The 25,361-nt window shown below is 45.6% G+C and overlaps 4 protein-coding genes across 6 annotated transcripts; 3 read left to right on the forward strand and 1 right to left on the reverse strand.

The window, feature by feature from the left end:
- The first annotated feature begins 150 nt into the window (after positions 1 to 150).
- On the forward strand, positions 151 to 6,979 carry LOC131709108 (cornifelin homolog). The gene is made up of 4 exons (XM_059011026.1): positions 151 to 260; positions 3,462 to 3,603; positions 5,460 to 5,596; positions 6,096 to 6,979. Exons 2-4 carry the CDS (start codon positions 3,480 to 3,482, stop codon positions 6,180 to 6,182), a joined length of 348 nt encoding a protein of 115 aa, XP_058867009.1. The 5' UTR covers positions 151 to 260; positions 3,462 to 3,479; the 3' UTR covers positions 6,183 to 6,979.
- Positions 6,980 to 7,088: 109 nt separating this feature from the next.
- LOC131709107 (toll-like receptor 13) lies at positions 7,089 to 12,523 on the forward strand. Its single transcript, XM_059011025.1, has 2 exons — positions 7,089 to 7,951; positions 9,164 to 12,523. The coding sequence occupies exon 2, from the start codon at positions 9,190 to 9,192 to the stop codon at positions 12,082 to 12,084; it is 2,895 nt and encodes a 964-aa protein (XP_058867008.1). The 5' UTR covers positions 7,089 to 7,951; positions 9,164 to 9,189; the 3' UTR covers positions 12,085 to 12,523.
- Positions 12,524 to 13,229: 706 nt separating this feature from the next.
- LOC131709055 (uncharacterized) lies at positions 13,230 to 19,949 on the reverse strand. Of its 2 annotated transcripts, none has more exons than XM_059010717.1 (5): positions 19,725 to 19,949; positions 18,248 to 18,999; positions 17,573 to 17,787; positions 16,826 to 16,992; positions 13,230 to 15,507 (listed from the first exon to the last, which is right to left on the reverse strand). In XM_059010717.1, exons 2-5 carry the CDS (start codon positions 18,985 to 18,987, stop codon positions 14,380 to 14,382), a joined length of 2,250 nt encoding a protein of 749 aa, XP_058866700.1. In that variant the 5' UTR covers positions 18,988 to 18,999; positions 19,725 to 19,949; the 3' UTR covers positions 13,230 to 14,379. The 2 variants fall into 2 exon arrangements, with proteins under 2 accessions (XP_058866700.1, XP_058866701.1); XM_059010718.1 differs by having other exon boundaries at positions 13,231 to 15,507; positions 17,573 to 17,784.
- Positions 19,950 to 20,691: 742 nt separating this feature from the next.
- On the forward strand, positions 20,692 to 24,968 carry LOC131709056 (platelet-activating factor acetylhydrolase IB subunit alpha1-like). 2 transcript variants are annotated; one of them, XM_059010719.1, is made up of 7 exons: positions 20,692 to 20,752; positions 20,882 to 20,995; positions 21,708 to 21,799; positions 22,156 to 22,245; positions 22,864 to 22,980; positions 23,684 to 23,806; positions 24,215 to 24,968. In XM_059010719.1, exons 3-7 carry the CDS (start codon positions 21,719 to 21,721, stop codon positions 24,470 to 24,472), a joined length of 669 nt encoding a protein of 222 aa, XP_058866702.1. In that variant the 5' UTR covers positions 20,692 to 20,752; positions 20,882 to 20,995; positions 21,708 to 21,718; the 3' UTR covers positions 24,473 to 24,968. The 2 variants fall into 2 exon arrangements, with proteins under 2 accessions (XP_058866702.1, XP_058866703.1); XM_059010720.1 differs by lacking the exon at positions 20,692 to 20,752 and having other exon boundaries at positions 20,791 to 20,995.
- The last annotated feature ends 393 nt before the right edge of the window (positions 24,969 to 25,361 follow it).

Raw genomic sequence — 25,361 nt, forward strand, 5'->3', positions numbered from 1 at the left:
CATATTAGTAACAGCTAATCCACTCCACACCTTCATGAGTAATGACTGGGGAATGAAAAGACAAAAGAAACATTTTCAGACTGCACACCGCCTTTTCTTGTTTTGCAAGTGTGTTAACTCTGACTTACCAGCTAAGCTTTGTTGCTAGGAAGCTTTGCAAATACCAGCCCTGCTGATGTCACGGAGTGTATAAAAACTAAAAACTGTCCCCCCGTCCCTCACAACCACAGAGCAAGAGACCTCTATCACGCCCCAGAAAGGTAAGTCACTCTGCATGGCTGTACGGCACTATCACACCGAGCAGGCTCCGATATTAATGTGCTACAACCGTCTGAAATGTCTTTGTGTCACGATGGCTTATTCTGTATCAGAGAGCTTGCAGTTTGAGGATGTTCGAAGGGAGGTGGTTTTAGAAAGGGTTTGGGTTATGGGTGTACAACTTTAATGGATGCCTCCTTCTGTGTGTTAGTGCATGGGAAATATATCTGCATACAGTTTCAGAGGGCTCTGGCTTCCAATCTGGGGGGCTAGGTGGCGCTAGCGGGTTCATGTTAATGCACTAGATCAGCCTTTCACCTTCCTCTGGAGGGCTGGGTTCCAATCTGGGGGGGCTAGGTGGCGCTAGCGGGTTCATGTTAATGCACTAGACCAGCCTTTCACCTTCCTCTGGAGGGCTGGGTTGCAATCTGAGGGACTAGGTGGCACTAGCGGGTTCATGTTAATGCACTAGACCAGCCTTTCACCTTCCTCTGGAGGCCTGGGTTCCAATCTGGGGAGCTAGGTGGCGCTAGCGGGTTCATGTTAATGCACTAGACCAGCCTTTCACCTTCCTCTGGAGGCCTGGGTTCCAATCTGGGGGGCTAGGTGGCGCTAGCGGGTTCATGTTAATGCACTAGACCAGCCTTTCACCTTCCTCTGGAGGCCTGGGTTCCAATCTGGGGGGCTAGGTGGCGCTAGCGGGTTCATGTTAATGCACTAGACCAGCCTTTCACCTTCCTCTGGAGGGCTGGGTTGCAATCTGAGGGACTAGGTGGCACTAGCGGGTTCATGTTAATGCACTAGACCAGCCTTTCACCTTCCTCTGGAGGCCTGGGTTCCAATCTGGGGAGCTAGGTGGCGCTAGCGGGTTCATGTTAATGCACTAGACCAGCCTTTCACCTTCCTCTGGAGGCCTGGGTTCCAATCTGGGGGGCTAGGTGGCGCTAGCGGGTTCATGTTAATGCACTAGACCAGCCTTTCACCTTCCTCTGGAGGCCTGGGTTCCAATCTGGGTGGCTAGGTGGCGCTAGCGGGTTCATGTTAATGCACTAGACCAGCCTTTCACCTTCCTCTGGAGGCCTGGGTTCCAATCTGAGGGACTAGGTGGCGCTAGCGGGTTCATGTTAATGCACTAGACCAGCCTTTAACCTTCCTCTGGATGCCTGGGTTCCAATCTGAGGGACTAGGTGGCGCTAGCGGGTTCATGTTAATGCACTAGACCAGCCTTTCACCTTCCTCTGGAGGCCTGGGTTCCAATCTGGGTGGCTAGGTGGCGCTAGCGGGTTCATGTTAATGCACTAGACCAACCTTTCACCTTCCTCTAGAGGCCTGGGTTCCAATCTGGGGGGCTAGGTGGCGCTAGCGGGTTCATGTTAATGCACTAGACTAGCCTTTCACCTTCCTCTGGAGGCCTGGGTTCCAATCTGGGTGGCTAGGTGGCGCTAGCGGGTTCATGTTAATGCACTAGACCAACCTTTCACCTTCCTCTGGAGGCCTGGGTTCCAATCTGGGTGGCTAGGTGGCGCTAGCGGGTTCATGTTAATGCACTAGACCAGCCTTTCACCTTCCTCTGGAGGCCTGGGTTCCAATCTGAGGGACTAGGTGGCGCTAGCGGGTTCATGTTAATGCACTAGACCAGCCTTTCACCTTCCTCTGGAGGCCTGGGTTCCAATCTGGGGGGGGGTAGGTCTCAAATAGAATGATTTGGTGTATGTTCAGGCTAGGATAAAGTCTTAACAGTGTAAAGGTAAAAAACAAAAGCACAGTAACCCTCTCTCACTCTCTCTCTCTCTTTCTTTCTTTCTTTCTCTGTCTCTCTCTCTTTCTTTCTTTCTTTCTCTGTCTCTCTCTCTTTCTTTCTTTCTTTCTCTGTCTCTCTCTCTTTCTTTCTTTCTTTCTTTCTTTCTTTCTCTCTCTTTCTTTCTTTCTTTCTTTCTTTCTCTCTCTCTTTCTTTCTTTCTTTCTTTCTTTCTTTCTCTCTCTTTCTTTCTTTCTTTCTTTCTTTCTTTCTTTCTTTCTCTCTTTCTTTCTTTCTTTCTTTCTTTCTCTCTTTCTTTCTTTCTTTCTTTCTTTCTTTATTTCTTTCTTTCTTTCTCTTTCTTTCTCTTTCTCTCTCTCTCTTTCTTTCTATTCTCTCTATCGTTCTCTCTCTTTCTTTCTTTCTTTCTTTCTTTCTATTCTCTCTATCGCTCTCTCTCTTTCTCTCTCCCTCCCTCTCTCTCTCTCTCTCTCTCTCTCTCTCTCTCTCTCTCTCTCTCTCATATTGCAGAGCTGTGAGAGGATACTCTTATAGTGACTGTCGACTCACTTCTCCTTTCTCAAACTACAGACTTTAATAAAAAATAAAGGATGTCAGAAGCTGCAATCACCTCCCAGCTTATCAGATCACTGTGTCATCAGATCCGATTCTACCTTCTGATTCGTTGAGGGTTTTGTTTTCTTCTTGGCTTTCTGTTGGTTCTGGAGCCAAGCGATCCAAGCATCCACCAAGCTGATTGACAAGGCCAACACAACAGGGGCGGGACAAATTATTAGAAACACCTGCCAAGACAGTGTCAGCAGGGTGTAGGGCCATCGTAGCAGCACCGATTCAACGGGGGCAAGATGTTTGATTAAAAAAAAATGAGGTCTTTTTTTAGTTAGAATGCGGGCTCATGCCTATGTTGAATTCTCTTTTTCTGAAGATCTCTGTTTGTTACAAGCTGCCACTAATTCAAATTGATAGCAGTGAACGCATATGTCTTGCTTCGGCTAACGCGTTATCGATATCGACTCAAATAAAAAAAAAAAAAACAAGGATCCAAACTGATCATTACAAGAGATCAAAGTTAATTAAACTGCCCCCCCCCCCCCCCCAACACCAAATCATACGGAGAGGCTAAACAGCCCCATCCTGTGGCTGGTTTGTGGCATTACTGCATTGGCCATTCACCCCATCAGAGATCGCCCGGTTCCTAACAGCTGCTTGATCTCAGAACTTGGGGTACCAACAATTGAACCCCAACAACATGGCTATGGAAACCCTTGGCACCCCTTTCCATCTCCTCACCGCTCTCTGTGTGAAGATGTGTCTCCTTCCCTCTGTCTCAACTCTACTCCACTGAATTTCCATCTCCAACCTTGTGCTAATGACAATATGGAGCTAATAGCTTTGCAAACGTATCCCTGTCAGTCCGTGTTAAACTCTGTGTGTCTGTTTATAGAATCGCAGGTCCAGTGCAATGTCCTATCCGCCAGAAGTGATCACCTCCCAGCAGCAGGTATCAATCACCAGCTACACAGTGACCAATAGTACACAATCCTGGAGCAGCAATGTGTGTGACTGCTGTGACGACATGGGCATCTGTGAGTGACAAAATATATATATATATACAATGTGTGTGACTGCTGTGACGACATGGGCATCTGTGAGTGACAAAATATATATATATATACAATGTGTGTGACTGCTGTGACGACATGGGCATCTGTGAGTGACAAATATATATATATATATATATATATATATATATATATATATATATATATATATATATATATATATACTGCATCCCTCTAGATATCCATACAATACAATATGTTTTAACCTTATGGTACACAGCAGTTTTCCTTTTAAAAATGTAATATATATATATATATATATATATATATATATATATATATATATATATATATATATAAATATTTGACTGTATTTGACTCTGTGTATCTGTGTGTGTATTTGACTCTGTGTATCTGTGTGTGTATTTGACTCTGTGTATCTGTGTGTGTATGTGACTCTGTGTATCTGTGTGTGTATTTGACTCTGTGTATCTGTGTGTGTATTTGACTCTGTGTATCTGTGTGTGTATGTGACTCTGTGTATCTGTGTGTGTATTTGACTCTGTGTATCTGTGTGTGTATTTGACTCTGTGTATGTGACTCTGTGTATCTGTGTGTGTATTTGACTCTGTGTATCTGTGTGTGTATGTGACTCTGTGTATCTGTGTGTGTATGTGACTGTGTATCTGTGTGTGTATTTGACTCTGTGTATCTGTGTGTGTATGTGACTCTGTGTATCTGTGTGTGTATGTGACTCTGTGTATCTGTGTGTGTATTTGACTCTGTGTATCTGTGTGTGTATTTGACTCTGTGTATCTGTGTGTGTATGTGACTCTGTGTATCTGTGTGTGTATGTGACTCTGTGTATCTGTGTGTGTATTTGACTCTGTGTATCTGTGTGTGTATTTGACTCTGTGTATCTGTGTGTGTATTTGACTCTGTGTATCTGTGAGTGTATTTGACTCTGTGTATCTGTGTGTGTATGTGACTCTGTGTATCTGTGTGTGTATTTGACTCTGTGTATCTGTGTGTGTATTTGACTCTGTGTATTTGACTCTGTGTATGTGACTCTGTGTATCTGTGTGTGTATTTGACTCTGTGTATCTGTGTGTGTATTTGACTCTGTGTATCTGTGTGTGTATTTGACTCTGTGTATTTGACTCTGTGTATGTGACTCTGTGTATCTGTGTGTGTATTTGACTCTGTGTATCTGTGTGTGTATTTGACTCTGTGTATCTGTGTGTGTATTTGACTCTGTGTATTTGACTCTGTGTATTTGACTCTGTGTATCTGTGTGTGTATTTGACTCTGTGTATCTGTGTGTGTATTTGACTCTGTGTATCTGTGTGTGTATGTGACTGTGTATCTGTGTGTGTATTTGACTCTGTGTATCTGTGTGTGTATTTGACTCTGTGTATCTGTGTGTGTATTTCACTCTGTGGATCTGTGTGTGTATTTGACTCTGTGGATCTGTGTGTGTATTTCACTCTGTGGATCTGTGTGTGTATTTGACTGTGTATTTGACTCTGTGTATTTGACTCTGTGTATCTGTGTGTGTATTTGACTCTGTGTATCTGTGTGTGTATTTGACTCTGTGTATCTGTGTGTGTATTTGACTCTGTGTATTTGACTCTGTGCATGTGACTCTGTGTATCTGTGTGTGTATTTGACTCTGTGTATCTGTGTGTGTATTTGACTCTGTGTATCTGTGTGTGTATTTGACTCTGTGTATCTGTGTGTGTATTTGACTCTGTGTATCTGTGTGTGTATTTGACTCTGTGTATCTGTGTGTGTATTTGACTCTGTGTATCTGTGTGTGTATTTGACTCTGTGTATCTGTGTGTGTATTTGACTCTGTGTATCTGTGTTGCGTGCTCCAGGTCTGTGTGGTACGTTTGTTCCCTGTATCCTGTCCTGTCGAGTTGCAGAGGATTATGGGGAATGCTGCCTCCTGCCCTGCCTCCCTGGCACCATGCTCGCGATGAGAACAGGAATGAGAGAAAAATACCACATCCAGGTGAACAGCGATCACACGCAAACACACACACACACACTGAAACACACACGCACACTAAAACACACTAAAACACACACACACACCCGCACACACACTGAAACACACACGCACACTAAAACACACTAAAACACACACCCGCCCACACACTGAAACACACACACACACATACCCGCACACACACTGAAACACACACACGCACACACACCCGCAAACACACCCGCACACACACTGAAACACACACCCGCACACACACTGAAACACACACACACACACATACCCGCACACACACTGAAACACACACATGCACACACACCCGCACACACACTGAAACACACATCCACACACACACTGAAACACACACACACACACATACCCGCACACACACTGAAACACACACACACACGCACACACACCCTCACACACACTGAAACACACAAGGTCACGACCAGCAGACTGGTTTAACATTATAAACACCCCCCCTCCTCTCTTGTACCGGCAGGGCTCGATCTGTGACGACTGGGTGGTGATGTTTTGTCTGCCTCTCTGCGGGCTGTGTCAGATGGCGAGAGAGCAAAAGAGACACTGAGAGCCAAGACCTTCCAGGACCGGACCGGAGCGGACCAGAACCTCTTCATCTTGTCCTTCTGTCATTTTATTTTCTAAAAGCTGTATTCAATTGTTTGTGCTTTCGAATTATTATCATTATTTATTCTGTTAAAAGGTGAGGGACAACATATTTGTATAACCCACCTTTATTTTTTTTATTTAGAAATAGAGTCAAGCCCGCGTAGCATCACTTGTTTTAACGTCACCCACCTTTCGAAAAATAAAATACTGTAATGAGACTCCAATCAATGCAATATCTAGTGCAATGCTCCCCCTTTATAAGGTGAGCCTTTACACAGCAACACAGGTTGTAAGGGGTCATGGCTGTGGTTGCCATCAGCCCCACAATGCCATTCCCCCAGCACGTTCATCCTCGCTATGAGGCAGAACGCAAAGAACACTGTTTGTGAACAATGGGCACGACTGCAGCTGTGGGTGAATGTGTGTTTTGCCCGGTTATGAAGCCAGCTCACAGGATTGTTTTGTTCAGTGCTTTTGAACATAAGAACATAAGAACATAAGAAAGTTTACAAACGAGAGGAGGCCATTCAGCCCATCTTGCTCGTTTGGTTGTTAGTAGCTTATTGATCCCAGAATCTCATCAAGCAGCTTCTTGAAGGATCCCAGGGTGTCAGCTTCAACAACATTACTGGGGAGTTGGTTCCAGACCCTCACAATTCTACGTGTAAAAAAAGTGCCTCCTATTGAAGTGATGTTGATAAAGGCTTGATTGTCTCGCGGTTGTGTGTCTAATCCACTGCAATGAAATACAGTCTCTTTGTGTCACATACCTCTCTGTGTGGCTCTTTGTGTGTGTGTGTGTGTGTGTGTGTGTGTGTGTGTGTGTGTGTGTGTGTGTGTGTGTGTGTGGAATAACTTTATTTATTTAGTTAGTTAGTTAGTTGGTTACTAAGTATGCATTTTACAAATCATAGTTCACAAATTTCACATTTTAAATGGTATTTATTTGACCAAGGTAGAACCTTATCACCAATCTTATTCCAATCTAAAATCTAGCGTGAAATGTAGGCTTCATAAAATCATCAGGAATGAGACTCCTGCTGTTGAAGGGCTGGTGCGTACGCTGATCACAAGAAACAAACAGGAACACACAAGAACGAAACACTTGTAGGCTGGGCATTAGCCTTCACTAGCAACTGTTATAAACCATTTACAACAACTTAGAAACACACACACTGACACACTGATACACACACACACACACACACACACACACTGATACACACACACACTGACACACTGATACACACACACACACACACACACACACACACACACACACAGATTTAACCCCATCCCTGCCAACCGTACATTCCCACACGCCCACTATTTACAGCATCAGGGCTTCTGCCCTGTCACATGGTACCTATCAACATTTACTATAAAACCATGGCAAACCATGATAAACTGCAGCATGGGAAATGGATAGCACAGCCTCGGAAAGCATCTGCCACATGACCTTGCTAACCTCGTATCCTAGCTGTGCCTAGGGGTCGTCCTGGGCGTGTTTGGAACCAGTCGTCACTTCTTGGGAGTTGCTGGAGCTCAAGCTCCTCACAAGAAAGCGACGCCGAGGCAATGAAGGAAGAGCCTTCCTCTTTCTGTTCAGGGCTTCACACGCTGTCAGGAAGCAGGTCAGACACAGAGAGACAGACACAGAGTCACCACAGCACAGCACAGAGACAGAGACATCACAGCGCGCTGGACAAGGGAGCAGGAATCGAGCAGGTATGCTGTTTTAACAGATTGCAAACCGGCTTCTGTACGTGTCAGTGTGTGTGCCTGAGGGTGTGCCCGAGGGTGTGTGCTCCCCCTATTATAAAACACTGAATAGTGCTGAATCGAGATTTACTCAAAGTGAGTGTGCTTGTTTTCTGGAGTGGTGGGTTTGAGCTCAGAATCGCGAGTGAAGGGCTGTATTTTCACCATGTCTTATTTCCAGTGTAGCAGGTAGTGTGCCCACGAGGCGAACATCTGCTGTATTTATTAAACACATTAGCGAATGGGTTTATTTAATGGCTGACGATCAATACTTATGAGTACGAGCATCAGCGCTCGTAAAGAGAAAACTTGGACAACTCCAGCTCCAGTCATCATGACAAGTGACATGGGGGTTTTCAGAATCCAGCATGTCATCGATTTCAAGCAATTCTGCATTATAAAAAAAAAGTAACATTTAACCCAACTGACTCTAACCTAGCTTTCAATGAAAACACAAACCAAGATCATTCAGCAGGACCCATATCAGACCTCTTCAGGTATGTTAGACACACGCGTGTCACAAGGCGAGGGTGATATGTGAATATATAAACTGTTGTCATCGTAACAAAGATTTCTGTTCCTCTTCCTTAGAAAAGAGAAGCACTCTAAACCTCAAAACCCTCAACTGACTTTCTGAACACCGGTCAGCTGTCAGATATTAACATCATTATTATTTTTTTTATTATTATTATTTAGCAGACACATTTATCCAAAGCAACTTACAGAGATTAGGGGCTGAGCTATGCATCATCAACAACTGCTGCTGCAGAGTCACTTCCAATAGGAGCTTGTTTGTTTGAGGTCTCAACCGAAGCACAAGGAGGTGAAGTGACGTGCTCAGGGTCACACACAGGGAGTGGCTGAACCTCCCAGTAGCAAGTCCTGTTCTGTAACCACTAGACCACCAAGCCTGCAGCTCACAAGTTTTTGAAAGCATGTCAGTTTTGTTTTCAATATTAAAAACGACAGTCCTGTGAACAGATGTCTACCTGTGCATGGAGCAGGCTGCACAGATCCAGGGTGTCTTTATGTAACAGAAATAATTCTGCTTTGCTTCGTGATCCACTCATGCAGACGAATGTACAGACTGGAGAAAGCACTGGTATACTGGACTTTAGCTTCTTATATAGTTTTAACTTTAGCTAAAACCACTGTACATCTTTCTTTATCTATTTTCAGCTCCCCTTGACCCAGGAGCACCACTGATGATAAAGAGCCCCAGAGACACTTTCACGCTTGCTGGATTCTGTTCTGGACGCATCACAGCCATGACAGCTGCCAGCCACCTCCACGCACTCCAGGCCTTGCTATTCTCAGTGCTGCTGGCCCCACCGGCTGCCAGCTACAGCTACAGGAACTGCATTGAGAACCCCCACGACGCAACCAGCTTCAACTGCATCCAGCGCTTCCAGCACAGCGTAGACAACCTGGTGGCTGACCTTCCCAGGGGCACCGTGAGCCTCAACGTCTCGCACAACCAGATATCCGCCCTGAATCCGGGTGCGTTCAGCCACCTCCCCCGGCTGGCCAGCCTGAGGCTTGACTACAACGGACTGGAGGTCATCCAAGACGGAGCGTTTGAAGGGCTCGGTCTTTTGAGATCTCTGAACCTCTCCTTCAACGCCATCCGCCATCTCTGTAACGGGACTTTTGACGGCCTGCACAACCTCACCGAACTGTGGCTCACAAACAACAGGCTGGCCACCGTTCCACCCGGAGCTTTCTCCTCCTTGGCAGGCCTCGAACGGCTGTATTTAGATTCCAACTGGCTCGAAGGCTTCTCTGAAATCGTGGAGGAGATTTCCGGTTTGGGCCGCCTGCGGGTCTTGGACCTCTGCACCAATCGGCTGAAGTCTGTGAGCTATTCTTCACACCTCCCTTGGACCCTTGCAGACCTCCGCCTCTGCAACAACTCAATCGTGACTCTGGATCGGAAACCGGGGCTCTTCGGCCGTATCCGAGAGCTGGATTTATCGGGCAACAGCAATTTAGACGAGAACTCTTTCCGTGTCATTGACATGAGAAACATCACTTACTTCCGGATGAGATTCACCAAGATATCTGTGTTACGGTTTCTGAATCTCAGTAATATCAACAGGAGCTGCGTGGACTATTCTGGGATCAGTTTCAACAGAACCGGGAACCTGGGTGACCTGTGCAGGAATCTGAGGTACCATCCCATTAGGAAACTCACTCTACAGAGGAACAAGATCACCAGCATTCTCAACAACGAGTTTGCGGAATGCCCTCAGTTCAAAACTCTGGATCTCTCTTACAACTCCCTGAAGAAAATCGGATGCCTTAAATTCCTGGAGAATAAAACGTCTTTAGAGGCTGTCAAGATCGAGCACAACTTGCTCGACAGCTTGAATTCCTGCTCCGGGGCTCCGGCATTTCCGAATTTGGTCAACGTAACCTATCGATACAACAGGATCCTCACGGTGCGTGACCACGCGTTCGGCTACGCCCCGGGACTGCGATGGTTACAGCTCAACATCAACAACATTGCATACCTCGGCAAACACGCTCTCACAAACCTGACCCAACTCCTTGAGCTGCGGCTGGACAACAACCTCATAACGGATCTCTTTTACAGCAGCTTCCAAGACCTCGAAAGCCTTCAGACCCTGAACCTGAGGAACAACAGGATCTCGGTCATATTTAACCAGACATTTCACAATCTGGCCAAGCTGAGGATCCTCGACCTGGGTGGGAATAAGATCACTCACTTTACCCCGATGGCTTTCGCTGGTCTGAGGAATTTAACCAACCTGTACCTTGACAGGAACAACATTAAGAGTGTTTTCGGGGAAGTGTTCCGCCTCGTCAGACAGACCCTGAAGATCCTGGATCTACAAGGCAACATGATCCGCTTCATCAAAAACAGCACCAGGGTGTCTCCCTTTGTAAAACTCACCATGCTTCAGGATCTCAAACTGCAGGGGCAAAGACCCTACGGCATCACCATTGTGCCCCACACTTTCTTCAGGGGACTAGGCTCTCTGAGGTCCCTTTACCTGTCTGGGAACGGAATCACAGTGCTCCCAGAGGATACGTTCGACGACCTGGTCAACCTGGAGTTTTTATCCCTGGATAACTCCGGCATGGGGATCAACAACCTGCGCCCTGGGATCTTCAAGAGCCTGGGGAAACTCCGGAACCTCAACCTGGAAAACATGGGCGTCCAATCCCTCTCCCGGGAAGTTTTCAGGAACTTGACGGGACTCCAGACACTGGTGCTGAACAGAAACGCTCTCCCGTCTCTCGACGAGGAGGTCATCCTCAGCCTGACCTCCCTCAGGTACCTGGACCTCCGCGGCTGCCCTCTCACCTGCACCTGCCACAACACCTGGCTCCAGAACTGGTCCAGCACCAACCAAAAAGTCCAAGTGGTTTATTTCCAAAACCTGTCGTGCCCGGACCGGCCGGGCTACTTGTACAACTTTGACACCAAGGTCTGCTACCTGGATTTCGGCATGTACCTCTTTGCTTCCACCTGCCCTGCTGTGATCCTGCTCACAATCCTGCCCATGCTGTACGTCAAGCTGTACTGGAGGTTCCGATACAGCTACTACATCTTCCGCTCCTGGTTCAATGACCGCTGGCGGCGTGCGGACGACGAAGACCAGCGGTACAAATACGACGCCTTCATCTCTTACAACTCCGCGGACGAAGGCTGGGTCCTGCAGGAGCTCCTGCCCAACCTGGAGCTGAGGGGCCCGCCGTCTTTCAAGCTGTGCCTCCACCACCGTGACTTCGAGCTGGGCAGGAACATCGTGGACAACATCGTGGACAGCATCTACTGCAGCCGGAAGACCCTCTGCGTGGTCAGCAGGCAGTTCCTCCTCAGCGAGTGGTGCTCTCTGGAGATTCAGCTGGCCAGCTACAGGCTGTTCCACGAGCTCCGGGACGTCTTGATCCTGGTTTTCCTGGAAAGGATCCCAGAGCGGGAGCTGTCCGCCTACCACAAGATGAGGAAGGTGATGCTGAAGAAGACTTACATCGAGTGGCCCAGGGACCCCGAGGGTCAGGGTCTGTTCTGGACCAAGCTGAAGGAAGCTCTCAGGAGCAGTAACCTCAGCGACAGCAACACTGTGTGACCCAGTGGTTAAAGTAAAGGGCTTGTAACCAGGAGGTCCCCGGTTCAAATCCCACCTCAGCCACTGACTCATTGTGTGACCCTGAGCAAGTCACTTAACCTCCTTGTGCTCCGTCTTTTGGGTGAGACGTAGTTGTAAGTGACTCTGCAGCTGATGCATAGTTCACACACCCTAGTTATCTAGTTGACTTGTGCATAAGAAATCAAACCACTGGAATTGAAAATCGTAGACATTTGACAAAATGGGCAGATTGGTGATTGTCTAATTTAATTGGTAACTTTAATAGGGCAATTCATTTCAAATAGTAAGACCACATCTTGTTTGTTTAAAGCCTTCCATGTGATCACAAGAGACATGTTGTGCAGATCAATGAGGCGCAGCCTGTACTGTGCTACAGGGAGATCCATTGGGCAGCCCAGCAGTAAATTAATATGTACATTAAAACACTGACGTTATTACAGTGTGTGTGTGTCGACTTGACTTGGTATCTGATGAAGTTAACCTTATCATTTATAAAAGCTTGTTTTTGAACACTGTGGGTGTTTTAATACTGCAGCCTATCCCAAATCACAACACATCCCAGTCCACACAGAGGGAACACATATCTGGTATTGTATAAGGTACTATGTGACTCCAGTACACTAGGACAGACTGGGACAGTTCAGGCTTTTCAACTCACACCCCAATGCATTCTGGGTCCTGTTGTGAAAGGTACCTGAGACAGGTAACATGTACCAGAAAGCCTGAACTGTCCCAAACTGTCCCACGGTAACCCCAGTACTGCAGTCCGAACCTTAAATGTGCAGCTGCATACTGATAACTATAATTGTCAGGTAAGCATCTACGAAGATAACCACAATTGCTGGGTCACGGTATTTCCTAGGACACTCTCCGAATCACATGGTTCTGACTCAAATTAATTTTGTTTCTTAATGAGAGACAGGAAGACAGCAGTTGCAGAGGTACTGAGTGCTATACATTGTACATGAAGCTCATCGTTTTATTTATATTAAGCTGAACATTAACTAGCTAGAACACTGCGACTTTAAAAAGGAGATTTTTTTTGCACACTTTGCATGAGACTTGGAACTTCTGTTTGGGAAAAAGCAGAAGTGTTTTGAGTATTGTATGACCACGAAAGAGATCACGTCTCTGGGAAACCAAAAAACAAATTTCAGGACTGCAACACTCAACAGTCCTCCCTTAAAAGAAAACAAAGGAGAGAGAGCACAAAAAACAGGCTAGACTGATATAAAAAAAAGATCTATAGAGAAAAGAGCCGTGTTCAACACTGAAGTGAAACTTTAATAGAAACGGTTCTGCGTAAGTGTGTACAGAATTTTTGATACCATATATACAACCAGGACTCTGTCATTAACATCAAAAGGATACACAGAAAAAAGATTAAAGGGAATTCAAATCAGTGGGTGTACAAAACTGCCTTCTCAGTTGGTAAAAAAATTATATATTCTACAACGAAGAATGAAAGGATGAAAGAATACATACATTAGGGAATCAACAAATATTATTTTTTTAAAGAGGAGAGGATTATCTGTTCAGGGATATCAGGGCATTGAGTAAGTAAAGGGTCTGAGTGAAGAGACAGGAGCAATGCAATCTCCACCCGCAGTCTTGCTGTGAATCATTTGTTGCTTCTATAATCTGTGTCGGTACTGTACATACAAGAATAAATAAATAAATAACAGCAATAGAACATTGCATTGTTGTTCTACAGCTTTTGTGACATCCTACCCAAAATAACTAAATGGATTCTAACATAAATCTTCTTCAAAAATAAAAGAAACAGCCATTTGAAAACACTGGATAGTTTTGAATAGTCGCTGGCTTCCCTAGTCGTACGTTTGTGTATCTATTACAAGACTTTGCTTGCTTTCTGTCGATTGCAACTCTGCTGAGTAGCAGAAACCAATTAGTTTACCAGGAAAACAAAATATGCCGACTATATAAAGTCACCATTGGAATCCGCTGATGCATTTAGTTCATAACTCAAACTGAAGGATGCTAGAATCTCTGGGATAAATGTTCAGGGGCAGATTCAATAAATACCACAAAAAAAAGGATAAAAGCGGGTCTCCTTTGTGGCCCCTGTAATTTCCCTGTTGAACGACGCAATTCAATCTCCCAGTCACTCCCCCTCCGAACACGCCGCAGCACTGGAGTGCACACTGAACAATCCCCTGAGTTAAATGTGTTCTGAGCAGCAGCAGCAATAAGGAGAATCGAGAGAACTTTATAAACACTGTCTGTTTTGCCCTTAGCCCCTTTGCTGTCTTCTTAATACAGTTTCATCCTGGGGAATCTCCAGGCTTCGGGACTGGGGTGTTTTTCCAGCCGAGAAGGAAGCAGACTGTACGAGCCGGGCACTGGGGAGGCAGCGTCCACGGCTTCAGAGGGGGGGAAATAAGACATGGGGAGACTGTGGGGCTGCCCGTAGTACCCCTGAGGCCCCCTCTGCGAGCCCCCCTCAAACACGTTCGACACCCCTTCACGGTAACTGCAGCCGACCCCTGCAGAGGGATCTCTAAAGTAACTGGGACGCTCCTCCCTCTGGCTCCCATAAGGGTCTGCGCTTTTAAGGTGTCCAGTTTGGTGGCAGCGCCCCTCTCTCCCGTCACTGTAAGACAGCGGGACCTCTCCATCTTCGTACACTGAAGACTGTCTGGGGCTCCGGCTCCCGATTTCGGGCAGGGCTGTGTAGAGAGCCTGAGCCCACTGGTTGAGCTGAAGCCTGCTGGAAGGATAACTGCCTGCAGCGCTGAAACAATTCCTTGCCAGGCTCTCGGGCTGCCCCCAAGTGTCTCGGACCTCCATGAAACAGGAGGGCTCGTGCCCGAGACCTGTGCCAGCCCAAGGCAGGCTCTCAGGAGCTCCAGGACTGAGAGACACTCTCCTTCCCTCTCCGACTCGCCCCGTGCTCATGACGCCCCCATCTGGAGAGTCGCGGTAGGCCTCCCTAATCCGTGCCAGCGAACTGCTGGCGACACGGGGGTTCTGAAAGGAGCGGTAGGCTGGCGGGCTTCCAGACGGAAAGGAGCTCTGAGGCAGGGTCCGGGGGTCTGAGGGAAGAAGGTGGGCAGACTTCCAGAAGGGGCTCCTAGTTGGGCCCAGCCCCAGCTCCGAATAGTCTTTCCAGGGCAAGCCCTCGTCGAACGCCCCTCTCCTTACTCCTGCGTCGATCCACTCCTGCCTTGGCTCCTCGGACTTTAGGAAGAGGCTTTCTGGTAGACCTGGGGAGAGTTTTTGATCTAAACCCCCTGAGAAAAAACTATCCCCTCTGGGCTTTTTATCCCGAGATCTGAGCTGTTTGTCCAGGAGCTCGGTGCGCTGTGACCGGACCGGACCGGACTCTTGTTCCGGCCGGGACTGGCGGATCTGTTGTGGGTCAGGATTATCCTGCTCGACCTAGTCATAACAAGAGAACATTGCTTTAATTAATCAGGTTTTTACTGAAGATTTCCTTTTTCTGTTTACCGAGGCATTAGCTGAAACGTTCGTCTGCTTGACTTGGCTTCTTATAGTTTTACCAAACCATTACCAACTTTATAATTTTATTGCATTTGTCTTTATGATCACTTGTAGATTTCTTGCTCTACTGCTCCTGCTCTGCCCTGGACTCACCTGACCTCAGCACCACGTTACTGGATCCTCAGATGATGCACTTTCCTTGCACTATTAATATGTCATTGTAGATATAACTTGCTGTAATCCTAACTTGTTGCATCCTAGTTCATGTTGCATTGTAGTAGTATTATTTGCACTTACTGTAAACTACACTGTATTTAAATATTAATCTTGCATTGTAACACTGCACTGCCCTGAAACATCTGTAAGACGCCTTAGATAAAGGCATCTGACAAATAAATAATAATAATAATAATAATAATAATAATAATAATAATAATAATAATAATATATATATTTTTTTTAATCAAAGATTAATATAATGAAATAGATAACAGTTATGTTGCCTAGTAATCCTTTTACTGTCCACAAAGAATTCAAGAGTACGGGGGGGAGAGACTGACTCACGAGAATCTGTATTTAGTGCATCTCTCCCCTGTGAAATCCCCAGTCTGGTTGCACAGCACAGGGAACAAACAGCCGCTTTGAGGAAACAGATGATCTCGTGATGTGCAAGGACTGATACTCTTAATCACTGTGCTGCATTGCATTGCCATTCAAATCACAGGGGCTGAAATGCACGTTTTTGAACAAAATAAGTAAGTAAATAACGTGTATTGCAGCAAAGACGTATGTTGATTGAAATAAAAATTACATCTGAGAATTGAGACCAAAGAAAAATGCAATAAAATGCAAACGAGAAGCAACGCAACACAATGCAGCACTCAGTCCAGTACCCTGTCCAAGACTTCAGACCCGCCCTCAGTTAAGAATATTACATCCCCTTCAGTCACTGCGTGTGTAACTGAACCACGTCAACTTAACTATTTTATAATGCGTATATGTTTTGTATTTTTCAGGGCAACATCTAGAGTTCTCACACAGTTTTAGAATTTCTAAAAAAATCGTGACCGCAGGGGATATCATTGATCAGGAGGACCCCTGAACGACTCCTAAGCACTGGGGAGTTCTGAAACCCAGGACTGGTTGCAAAGCTAGTGGGCAGAAAAAAATTCTCGCTCTGAGCCTCTCAGTTAATGCAGCCGCTGTGAGTTTCTAACCCTGCTGCAGCTGTAACAGAAGGATGCACAGATCTTACCAGGACGAGATCTTCAAGGCCAGGAAACTCAAGCGTCGGGTTCATCTTTCTAGGAAAGTGTTGCTTCCTCCTTCTTCTTCTTTTCCTGGTGCTCGTCTGGCCCGGGTGCAGCCTGGCACTGCAGTCGTCACGCAGACCCGCGCAGAGCTCTGCACTGCGGTTTGATCCTAACAATGCAAAGCTTACTAAACAGGCATGCAAGTGACATTCCTCCCCCTCACCTCTGAGCATCCAATCACAAACCGCGTATCACAAATCAACCAATCACAGCGCGCTATTTGCCAGTACATCTTTATCCTGTGTGCAGATGTCTCCTCCGCTCACAAACACACATGCATACATGGTACCTTTTGTAAAATGAATCTTCCTATTAATTGAACTCTTTCTTGAGAGAGTTGTGGAGTGTGGAGTAGTGGTTGGGGCTCTGGACTCTTGACCGGAGGGTCGTGGGTTCAATCCCAGGTGGGGGACACTGCTGCTGTACCCTTGAGCAAGGTACTTTACCTAGATTGCTCCAGTAAAAACCCAACTGTATAAATGGGTAATTGTATGTAAAAATAAGGTGATATCTTGTAACAAATGTAAGTCGCCCTGGGCGTCTGCTAAGAAATAAATAATAATAATTTTGACAAACTTGGCATTAAAGAAAATATCACCCAAATCTACTGTACACTGTGGCAATTCCGTTTGTAAAAGCATAGCAAAGCACAGGGAGGCTTGTGAAGGTGCAGGTCGTGTTGCTCTCACCCCCTCTCTCTGCGGCCGGGGCGCTCATCATCTCATAGTCCAGTTTCCGGCGCACGGCGAGCTGGCTGATGTCCGGGAGTTTCCCGTGCCGCTCAGCCAGGAAGTCGTGGAGCAGCTGCCGTGTCTCGCCGAGCAGACTGCGGCCGCTCTGCAGGGAGCGCGGGTTCAACAGCCTGACCAGGGCAGAGGCCAGCTCGCCCACCGGCGCCGCCCTGCTGGGAGAGGGGGGGGAGACGGCATCACCATATCAGGGGTTGTGGGATTGATTATTTTTAATAAACTTTTTTAGCTTGCTACAAATACAAAATAAAAATATGCAACATTTAAAAAATACTAAACGCCCTGCATTTAATGAAATCATCGCATTCTATATTAGGGGTGTGTTGATGCTTGTTGGTACTCAGAATCGCCTTTAAGAAGTATTTAAATAGGCAGGTATTAAATAAATCCATTCATTAATGTGCCGACCTCAAAACAAGAAATGCTGTCCTTCCCTCACCTTTACAACTGAGTAACAATCAACGGCAATTAACTTCCCCACTGAGCGAGTGTGAGAATCAGCACACCCCTTTGCATCTAGCACATTTTTTAAATATTTCACACATTAACATGTTACAAATACAGACGACACAACCACGATTATCAGTGCCAATAAAACGAGTCACGCAACACAACCTGGTGGAGGAAGAGCCCTGGGGATCGGAGCTCGCCTCTTCCTCTTCCTCTTCCCCTTCTGCATCCGCAGCCTCCAGCTGGGTCTGCTTCCCTGCTCCCTGTGCAGATTCCCGCGGAGATGAATCGGGAGCCTCGGGATCTGGATGGGGGTCTGCACGGATCTCGGGAGGAGAAGGCTGCTGTAGAGCCGGAGCGCCCGTCCGCTGCTGATCTCTGTCCTCCGTTTCGAGCTCCGTTCTTCTGGACGACTTCTGCTCGCTCAGCAGCCTCTCGATGTCCACCGACTTCACCTCCCTGTTGAACAGGCCCAGGTGGCAGCTCAGCTGGGTCAGCCGGCTCTGGGTGATGACAGAGGGTTCGGGCTTGTGGAACAGCTTGGAGATGATGCTCTCCTTGGCGGGGGCGTCGCTGGCTCTCCTGGACCGTTGGCGGCACTTTCGGGAGTTGGTCAGGTGCTTATCGATGACCGACCGTCCGGCTTTCCCCTGGCTCCTCTCCTTCCTGGTTTTTCTACGCTTCACTTTGTGGACGCTGTGTCCTGTCTCGCGGTGCTGCGAGAGTGAGGTGCCCGGGAGAGGGGCAGGGGCAGGGAGAGGGGCAGGGAGAGGGAGAGGGGCAGGGGCAGGAGCGGAGTCGTGTGGGATTCTCTCGTCTTCGCACGAGGACGTTCTGAAATGCTCGTGGAACACTTTCAGAACCTGTTTCCTGTCCGTGTCTGGCTTCCTGCCTGGCTGGTTCATTCTGTTATTCCGCTTTAATTAAAAATAATGCAAAAATTATAATGCAAAAAAGAAAAAAAAATCTATACACACAGTATAAACCTCTCCTTGAGCAAACACTAGCCTTTAAGGCTCTTCTGGTTTAAGTGGAATGATAAAGGTGTATAATAGCAGCAGTGTGGAGTAGTGGTTAGGGCTCTGGACTCTTGACCGGAGGGTCGTGGGTTCAATCCCAGGTGGGGGGGACACTGCTGCTGTACCCTTGAGCAAGGTACCTTACCTAGATTGCTCCAGTAAAAACCCAACTGTATAAATGGGTAATTGTATGTAAAAATAATGTGATATCTTGTAACAATTGTAAGTCACCCTGGATAAGGGCGTCTGCTAAGAAATAAATAATAAATGACATAATATATTAGGCCTACTGTTTCATAGCTTTTTGACCAGTAGGGAGTGTGCAAAATTAACTGTTCCTGGTTATTATTTAATCTGTGACAAAACATAATAATAATAATAATAATAATAATAATAATAATATATCTTGAAAATACCTACATGCAACGAACAGAATTTGTCTACCAATCCAAAATATACTTTTCTCTATAGTTTATATTCATTTAAACGGTATATTACTTAAACATGACACGTTAAAAATGGCCATTTTAAGGTAACAAATCTTACTGCCTGTAACTAACGTTAAAATACCATTCAATAAACCACACTGCAATAAACTCATTAATTTGCTAAACATTCCTTACCTTGCTTTATACCACACCGTCAGTGAGGCAGTTCCTAACGCTGACTAAAAACAAAATCATCAAAATATGAGTGACAGTCATGTTTAAACCCGAAGTAGTGGTGCTACAAATACAAAGCCTGAAAAATCAAATCAAAACAATGATGGTTTTAAAAAAACAAATAACATTGGCAGCGATTTCACTTTTTTTTACTAAATAGTGACCCTGCTGTTAGGATCCAAAGGGTTATAAAAAAATAAAAAAAATAATAATAATAATAATAACGTTCTCATCGTGTTTGATGTTTTTGTAAATGTTTCACAGCTTAAATTAAATCAGTAAAATATATTATTTGATTCAAACCGACTAGAATTTGGTTGCTAGGGAACAGTAGCAAAAGTGTTCTGTGCACGTTTTTTTATTTTTCTTGAATGAAATTTCACGAACAATGCATCCAACAAATACAAACAGGGGTCATTTTTTCTACTTTAACTGTAAGCAATTGGTAGGGACGTGTGTTTTTTACTTTATTTCCACAAAATTAGAGACCGGTGCATTAAAACGGACCAAATCATGAGGTTTCCTGTATACTCTGTTAAAAAACAAAACAGTTGCAAAAAAAAAACACGAAACGATACTAGCAGTAATACGTACAAAAAGTAAAGACTACGATAAGCCTGCATTAATACATATATTACTTTATCATTGGTGGCGTGTATGAGATTATATTTTGTGATTATAACGAATATTTATTTTACCACAACACCTCATAATTGAATGGTTCGTTCCAATGCTGTTTCTACGTTACCGTGTATTATTATTATTATTATTATTATTATTATTATTTTCTACATGGCTTAATACGTATATTAAGTAATAAGAGGCAAATACGACACCGTTTTATTTAATAAAAAAATTCTAATTTAAATCCGCAGGAAAATATAAACATTTCTGCGCATGTTCTGTTTCTCATGCACTTCCTGCCATTGCAAAGGACTTGCCTTCTGGGAAAATCAATTTTACGTTTGGGAGGGAGATTTAAAAAAAGGGTAGAGCACTTGATACTCGAACTTACTTTACATTTGAGACACTTTATTCTCAGCTCACCTAATGACATCACCTGTAAATCAAAAACAATGTGTGAATTGTATTAATGTGTATTTATTTATTTTTTTAAGAGGTCCGTGCTGTGCGAAACACCCCTTGCGGCGAGTGAATGGTTTGTACCGGTGGGTCGTGCTGCAGTGTCTATCTGTGTTGGAAATTCAGTCAGCTGTGGATACATTCAAAAGGTAATTCGAGAAAAAGTAAAAAACACCAATAATTATTGCATGGGTAATAAAAACAAATGCAACTCCTGTTTGTTTTTTTTTTTATAACTTTTGGGATTAGGTCATGGAACCCTGGATATAACAAATAGTTTAATTTGTATTTACATAGTCTAGATGCATGCTTGCAGTCGTTGTAAAAAAAAAAGGAAAGACAAATTGTGCTAAAAAAATAAATGTGTATGTGGTATTATGTCTCGTAACACGCCCTAAGTAAATAATATAATCATGTACGTATCAAATTAATGTGTACAGGTGACTAAGCAAAAAATAAAGTTTTTTTTTTTATTAATTCACGAGTGTATAAAGACATGCATTGTTGTCGTGTAAGTAAATGTATGATGTGTGATGTAATTGAGGGCGAGGCCTTTGTGTTAATAATATAGAACAAGTACTGAGTGATGTTTAATATCGGCCGTGAATTTAGACACACCTATTGGCTCGGGATGCAGGTGTTTACTTAATAATATAACTTGTGGTTACGTCGTTTCTTTACCTTTATAAAATGAGCCAGGTGCGCACAGTTTATTGAACTATACGCTGTGTATATGGTTGTAGATATTCTAATTGACGGATACATAGCTGTAAGTTGCATTGTATCAATGCGTCTTCGATATTGGAGTTTTCTGTTTGAACTCTCTCTCTCTCTCTCTCTCTCTCTCTCTCCCTCTCCCAGGCTGATTCGAGATGAGTGAAGGAGATTCGAACCCGGCCGCCACCCCCACAGCGGCTCCTGACGTACACGGAGACGGACGCTGGCTCTCCTTGGTAATCCACTGGATCAGGGAGGGATCGAAACGTTTGTCTTTAGTATCACAACGGATCATAAGCAGTAATAACAATAGACTCTCATTGCATAGCAGTTTGATCCAGTCCTGGTTTTAACTAGACACACTGTGGCTAATCAAGCTCGCAGTAAAACCTGGAATGGGTGAAACCGCTATGCAATCAGAGTCTTATTACCATCCCTGCAAGACTATGTTCGCTATCCTTCCTTGGCCCAGGAAAGTTTCTCTTTTAAACCCCCCCCCCCCCCCTCTCTCTCTCTCTCTCTCTCTCTCTCTCTCTCTCTCTCTCTCTCTCTCTCTCTCTCTCTCTCCTCTCGGTGCTGTCTCTCCCCACAGCATCACCGCTTCGTGTCGGACAGCAAGGACAAGGAGCCAGAGGTCCTGTTTGTGGGAGACTCTCTGGTCCAGTTGCTGCACCAATTCGAGGTACCAGACCCAAACCCACTCAGAAACTCGTGCTAGCCCAGAGCTTCCCATACCCAGTCACTGGGGCCCCAGCGTCTTGTGGTTTTCATTCTGACAAGCTCTCAATTATGAATGAGTCATTCAGCAGACGCTTTTTATCCAAAGCGACTCGCAGAGACTAGGGGGGTAAACTCTGCATCATCATCAACAACTGCTGCTGCTGCTGCAGAGTCACTTCCAATAGGAGCTCGTTTGTTTTACGTCTCATCCGAAGGACTTAACCCTTAATTAAACTCCTAATTTGCTTGGTTCAACCTTTTTTTTTTTAAATTAATTGTTCTCAGCTCTTAAACTATTTGCTGATTTCAAGTTGACAATAACATTTTGAAAAGTCACTTGAAATCTGCGACTTTTTATTTAAAGGAGCTGAGAACAGTTCATTAAAAGGTCTAGTTAGTTAAGTAATTGAGAGATCGGTTGGCATGGAAACCATTAGACTCTGGGGGTCCCCGAGGATCTGCCCTAGCCCCTTGCCTTTCCGAACAGGATCATCTGTAGAGTTTTTATCTTTGTACGTTTCTTGAATGGTTGGTTTTGCGATCGTTCTCCTGCTTCACCGCGTGCATTGCCCCCCTGCAGATTTGGAGAGAGCTCTTTTCTCCTCTCCACGCCCTCAATTTCGGAATGGGGGGAGACTGCACACAGCATGTTCTGTGGAGGCTGCAGAACGGAGAGCTGGACCACATAAACCCAAAGGTGAGTGGAGGGGGGTCCCCCCTGTGTGTTGAATAAGATACAAAGGAAGTCCAGCTGTCTGTGGCTCAGTGACCACGTGGACTGTGTACAGCTGTGGACAGAAGTTTAGCATCACTCTGTAGAACTAACTGGTTTTGCTTCATGAAGTCTAATGAAACCCGCTGCAATAATGTTACGTTAGCATATCGAATTACCGTCGCTTTGTAGTTTTGCCAGATACTTAAAGGAAAAGCCGACTAAAAATTGAAAAATGTTACATTTCCGAAATCTAACATGAAATAATCCTATACTACTATTATGACTTCCGGTAGACTTTTATATTTTAATATCATTTTGTAGTTTCTTTTGATTACTATTGTGTTAAATAAAATATCTAAATTATGTTCCTATTATTATTATTATTATTATTATTATTATTATTATTATTATTATTATTATTATTATTATTATTATTATTATTATTTTTAATTATGTCTCAATCCTAAAATTGAGGCTGATCAAGCTCGTGCGTTGGGAAAACCTGGAATGGGTGAAACTGCTATGCAATAGGAGTCTGATTTCCATCCCTGCATTAAAGACCAGCTGTCTGCAGTATTGACGCATGGCGGTGGATAGGCTCCAGCGGAGACGCCTGGACTGTCTGAATGAATAAGCGAGCATGCTGCTGCGGTTGGGTGTCTGAAGACTGTGTCCTGTGCCACAGATTATAGTGCTCTGGGTGGGGACCAATAACCACGGAGACACTGCTGAGCAGGTCGCGGAAGGAATCGGGGCCATCGTCAAACTGATCCACAGCAAGCAGCCCACAGCCAGAGTCCTCATACTGGTGAGTGAGACACCCAAGGCCACGGTCTGCCTGCCTGTCTGTCTCTCTCTCTGTCTGTCTGTCTGCCTGCCAACCTGTCTGTCTCTCTGTTTGTCTGTCTGTCTCTCTCTCTCTCTCTTTGTGTCTCTCTCTGTCTGCCTCTCTCTCTCTGTCTGCCTCTCTCTCTCTCTCTCTCTCTCTGTCTGTCTGCCTTCTCTCTCTCTCTCTTTGTGTCTCTCTGTCTGCCTCTCTCTCTCTCTGTCTGTCTGCCTCCATCTCTCTCTCTCTCTCTCTCTCTCTCTCTTTGTGTCTCTCTGTCTGCCTCTCTCTCTCTTTGTCTGTCTGCCTCCATCTCTCTATCTCTCTCTCTATCTATCTCTCTCTCTCTCTCTCTCTGCTCGGAGACCCTGACCTGCTCTGTTCCTCCAGGGTCTCCTCCCGCGTGGAAAGAGCCCCAACGCTCTGCGGGTGAAGAACGCCCGCGTGAACCAGCTGGTCCAGGAGGCCCTGCCCTCCCTGCCCGGCGCCTCCTTCCTGGACGTGGACCCTGGCTTCGTCCACTCCGACGGGACCATCTCCCACCACGACATGTACGACTACCTGCACCTCACCCGGGCCGGCTACGCCACCGTGTGCCAGCCCATCCACACCCGGCTGCTCGCCATGCTGGAGCAGCACAAAATATAACCAAGCGGCGAGCCAGCCAACCGGTCCATACATGTAACAACCATCGAAACTGCCTAACCTCCGACCCTATACCCTCCCCCACCCCTCTGTTCCCTCCTAGGCCGGGCTTGGTATTGCTCCGACAAGCTAACTGGCAACGCCAGAGCACCCCCGCTGCAAAGGAAGAGCTCTCTGTGAAGTCCAAATTAAAAAAAAAATAACAAACCTCACAGCTTAAGGGACCCCCTTGTTCTGCTTACCCCACTCCCAGCTCTGTCCTCTATTCTCTCCAGGGCTGGTGTGGTGTAGAAACCTCATCCAGCAAGCCTGCTGAACACACCAAGGGAAGCATCGCGAAGCAGCTGCTTGAGAGAGAGAAAATAACCCAAGCTCAGTACCCAGTCTCTCCAATCTCAACACAGCTGTGATCGCCAGCCCGGAGGGCTCTTATATAGTTGATCTGTTTTTTTTTTACTTGCTTTGTATCGTTTATCTGACAAGAGAGGCCAAGTTACAACCCTGTTTGTTGCTGTGAGTTCTGAATGTTGTGTTAACTGTTTCGTTGTGGGTGTTGCTGCTGTCTGAGAGATGGGGGTGGGGGGGGCAGTGACTCTGCAATCCTGCTCTATCTGCTGCTGTATAAACACCTGAACACACTGCTCTGCCTGGCAAGCCTGTTTCCTTTCCAACAATCCCAGTACATTCAGAATATTTTTTAAACCCAGTGCACAAAATGTCCTGGGTTTCAGAATTTACTTTGTTTTTTAGGTATGTTGTTTGAAATTATCAGCGAGTTTGAACAATCCGGTCCCTGATAAATCTGCTCTGAATAGACTGACCACACTCCTCATCCCAGCATGACTAGGATGCACCTGGGAGTCTGGGAGTTAGCTCTCCAGGAGAACCAATT

The sequence above is a fragment of the Acipenser ruthenus genome, chromosome 41 (assembly GCF_902713425.1).
Source record: "Acipenser ruthenus chromosome 41, fAciRut3.2 maternal haplotype, whole genome shotgun sequence".
NCBI lineage: Eukaryota > Metazoa > Chordata > Actinopteri > Acipenseriformes > Acipenseridae > Acipenser > Acipenser ruthenus.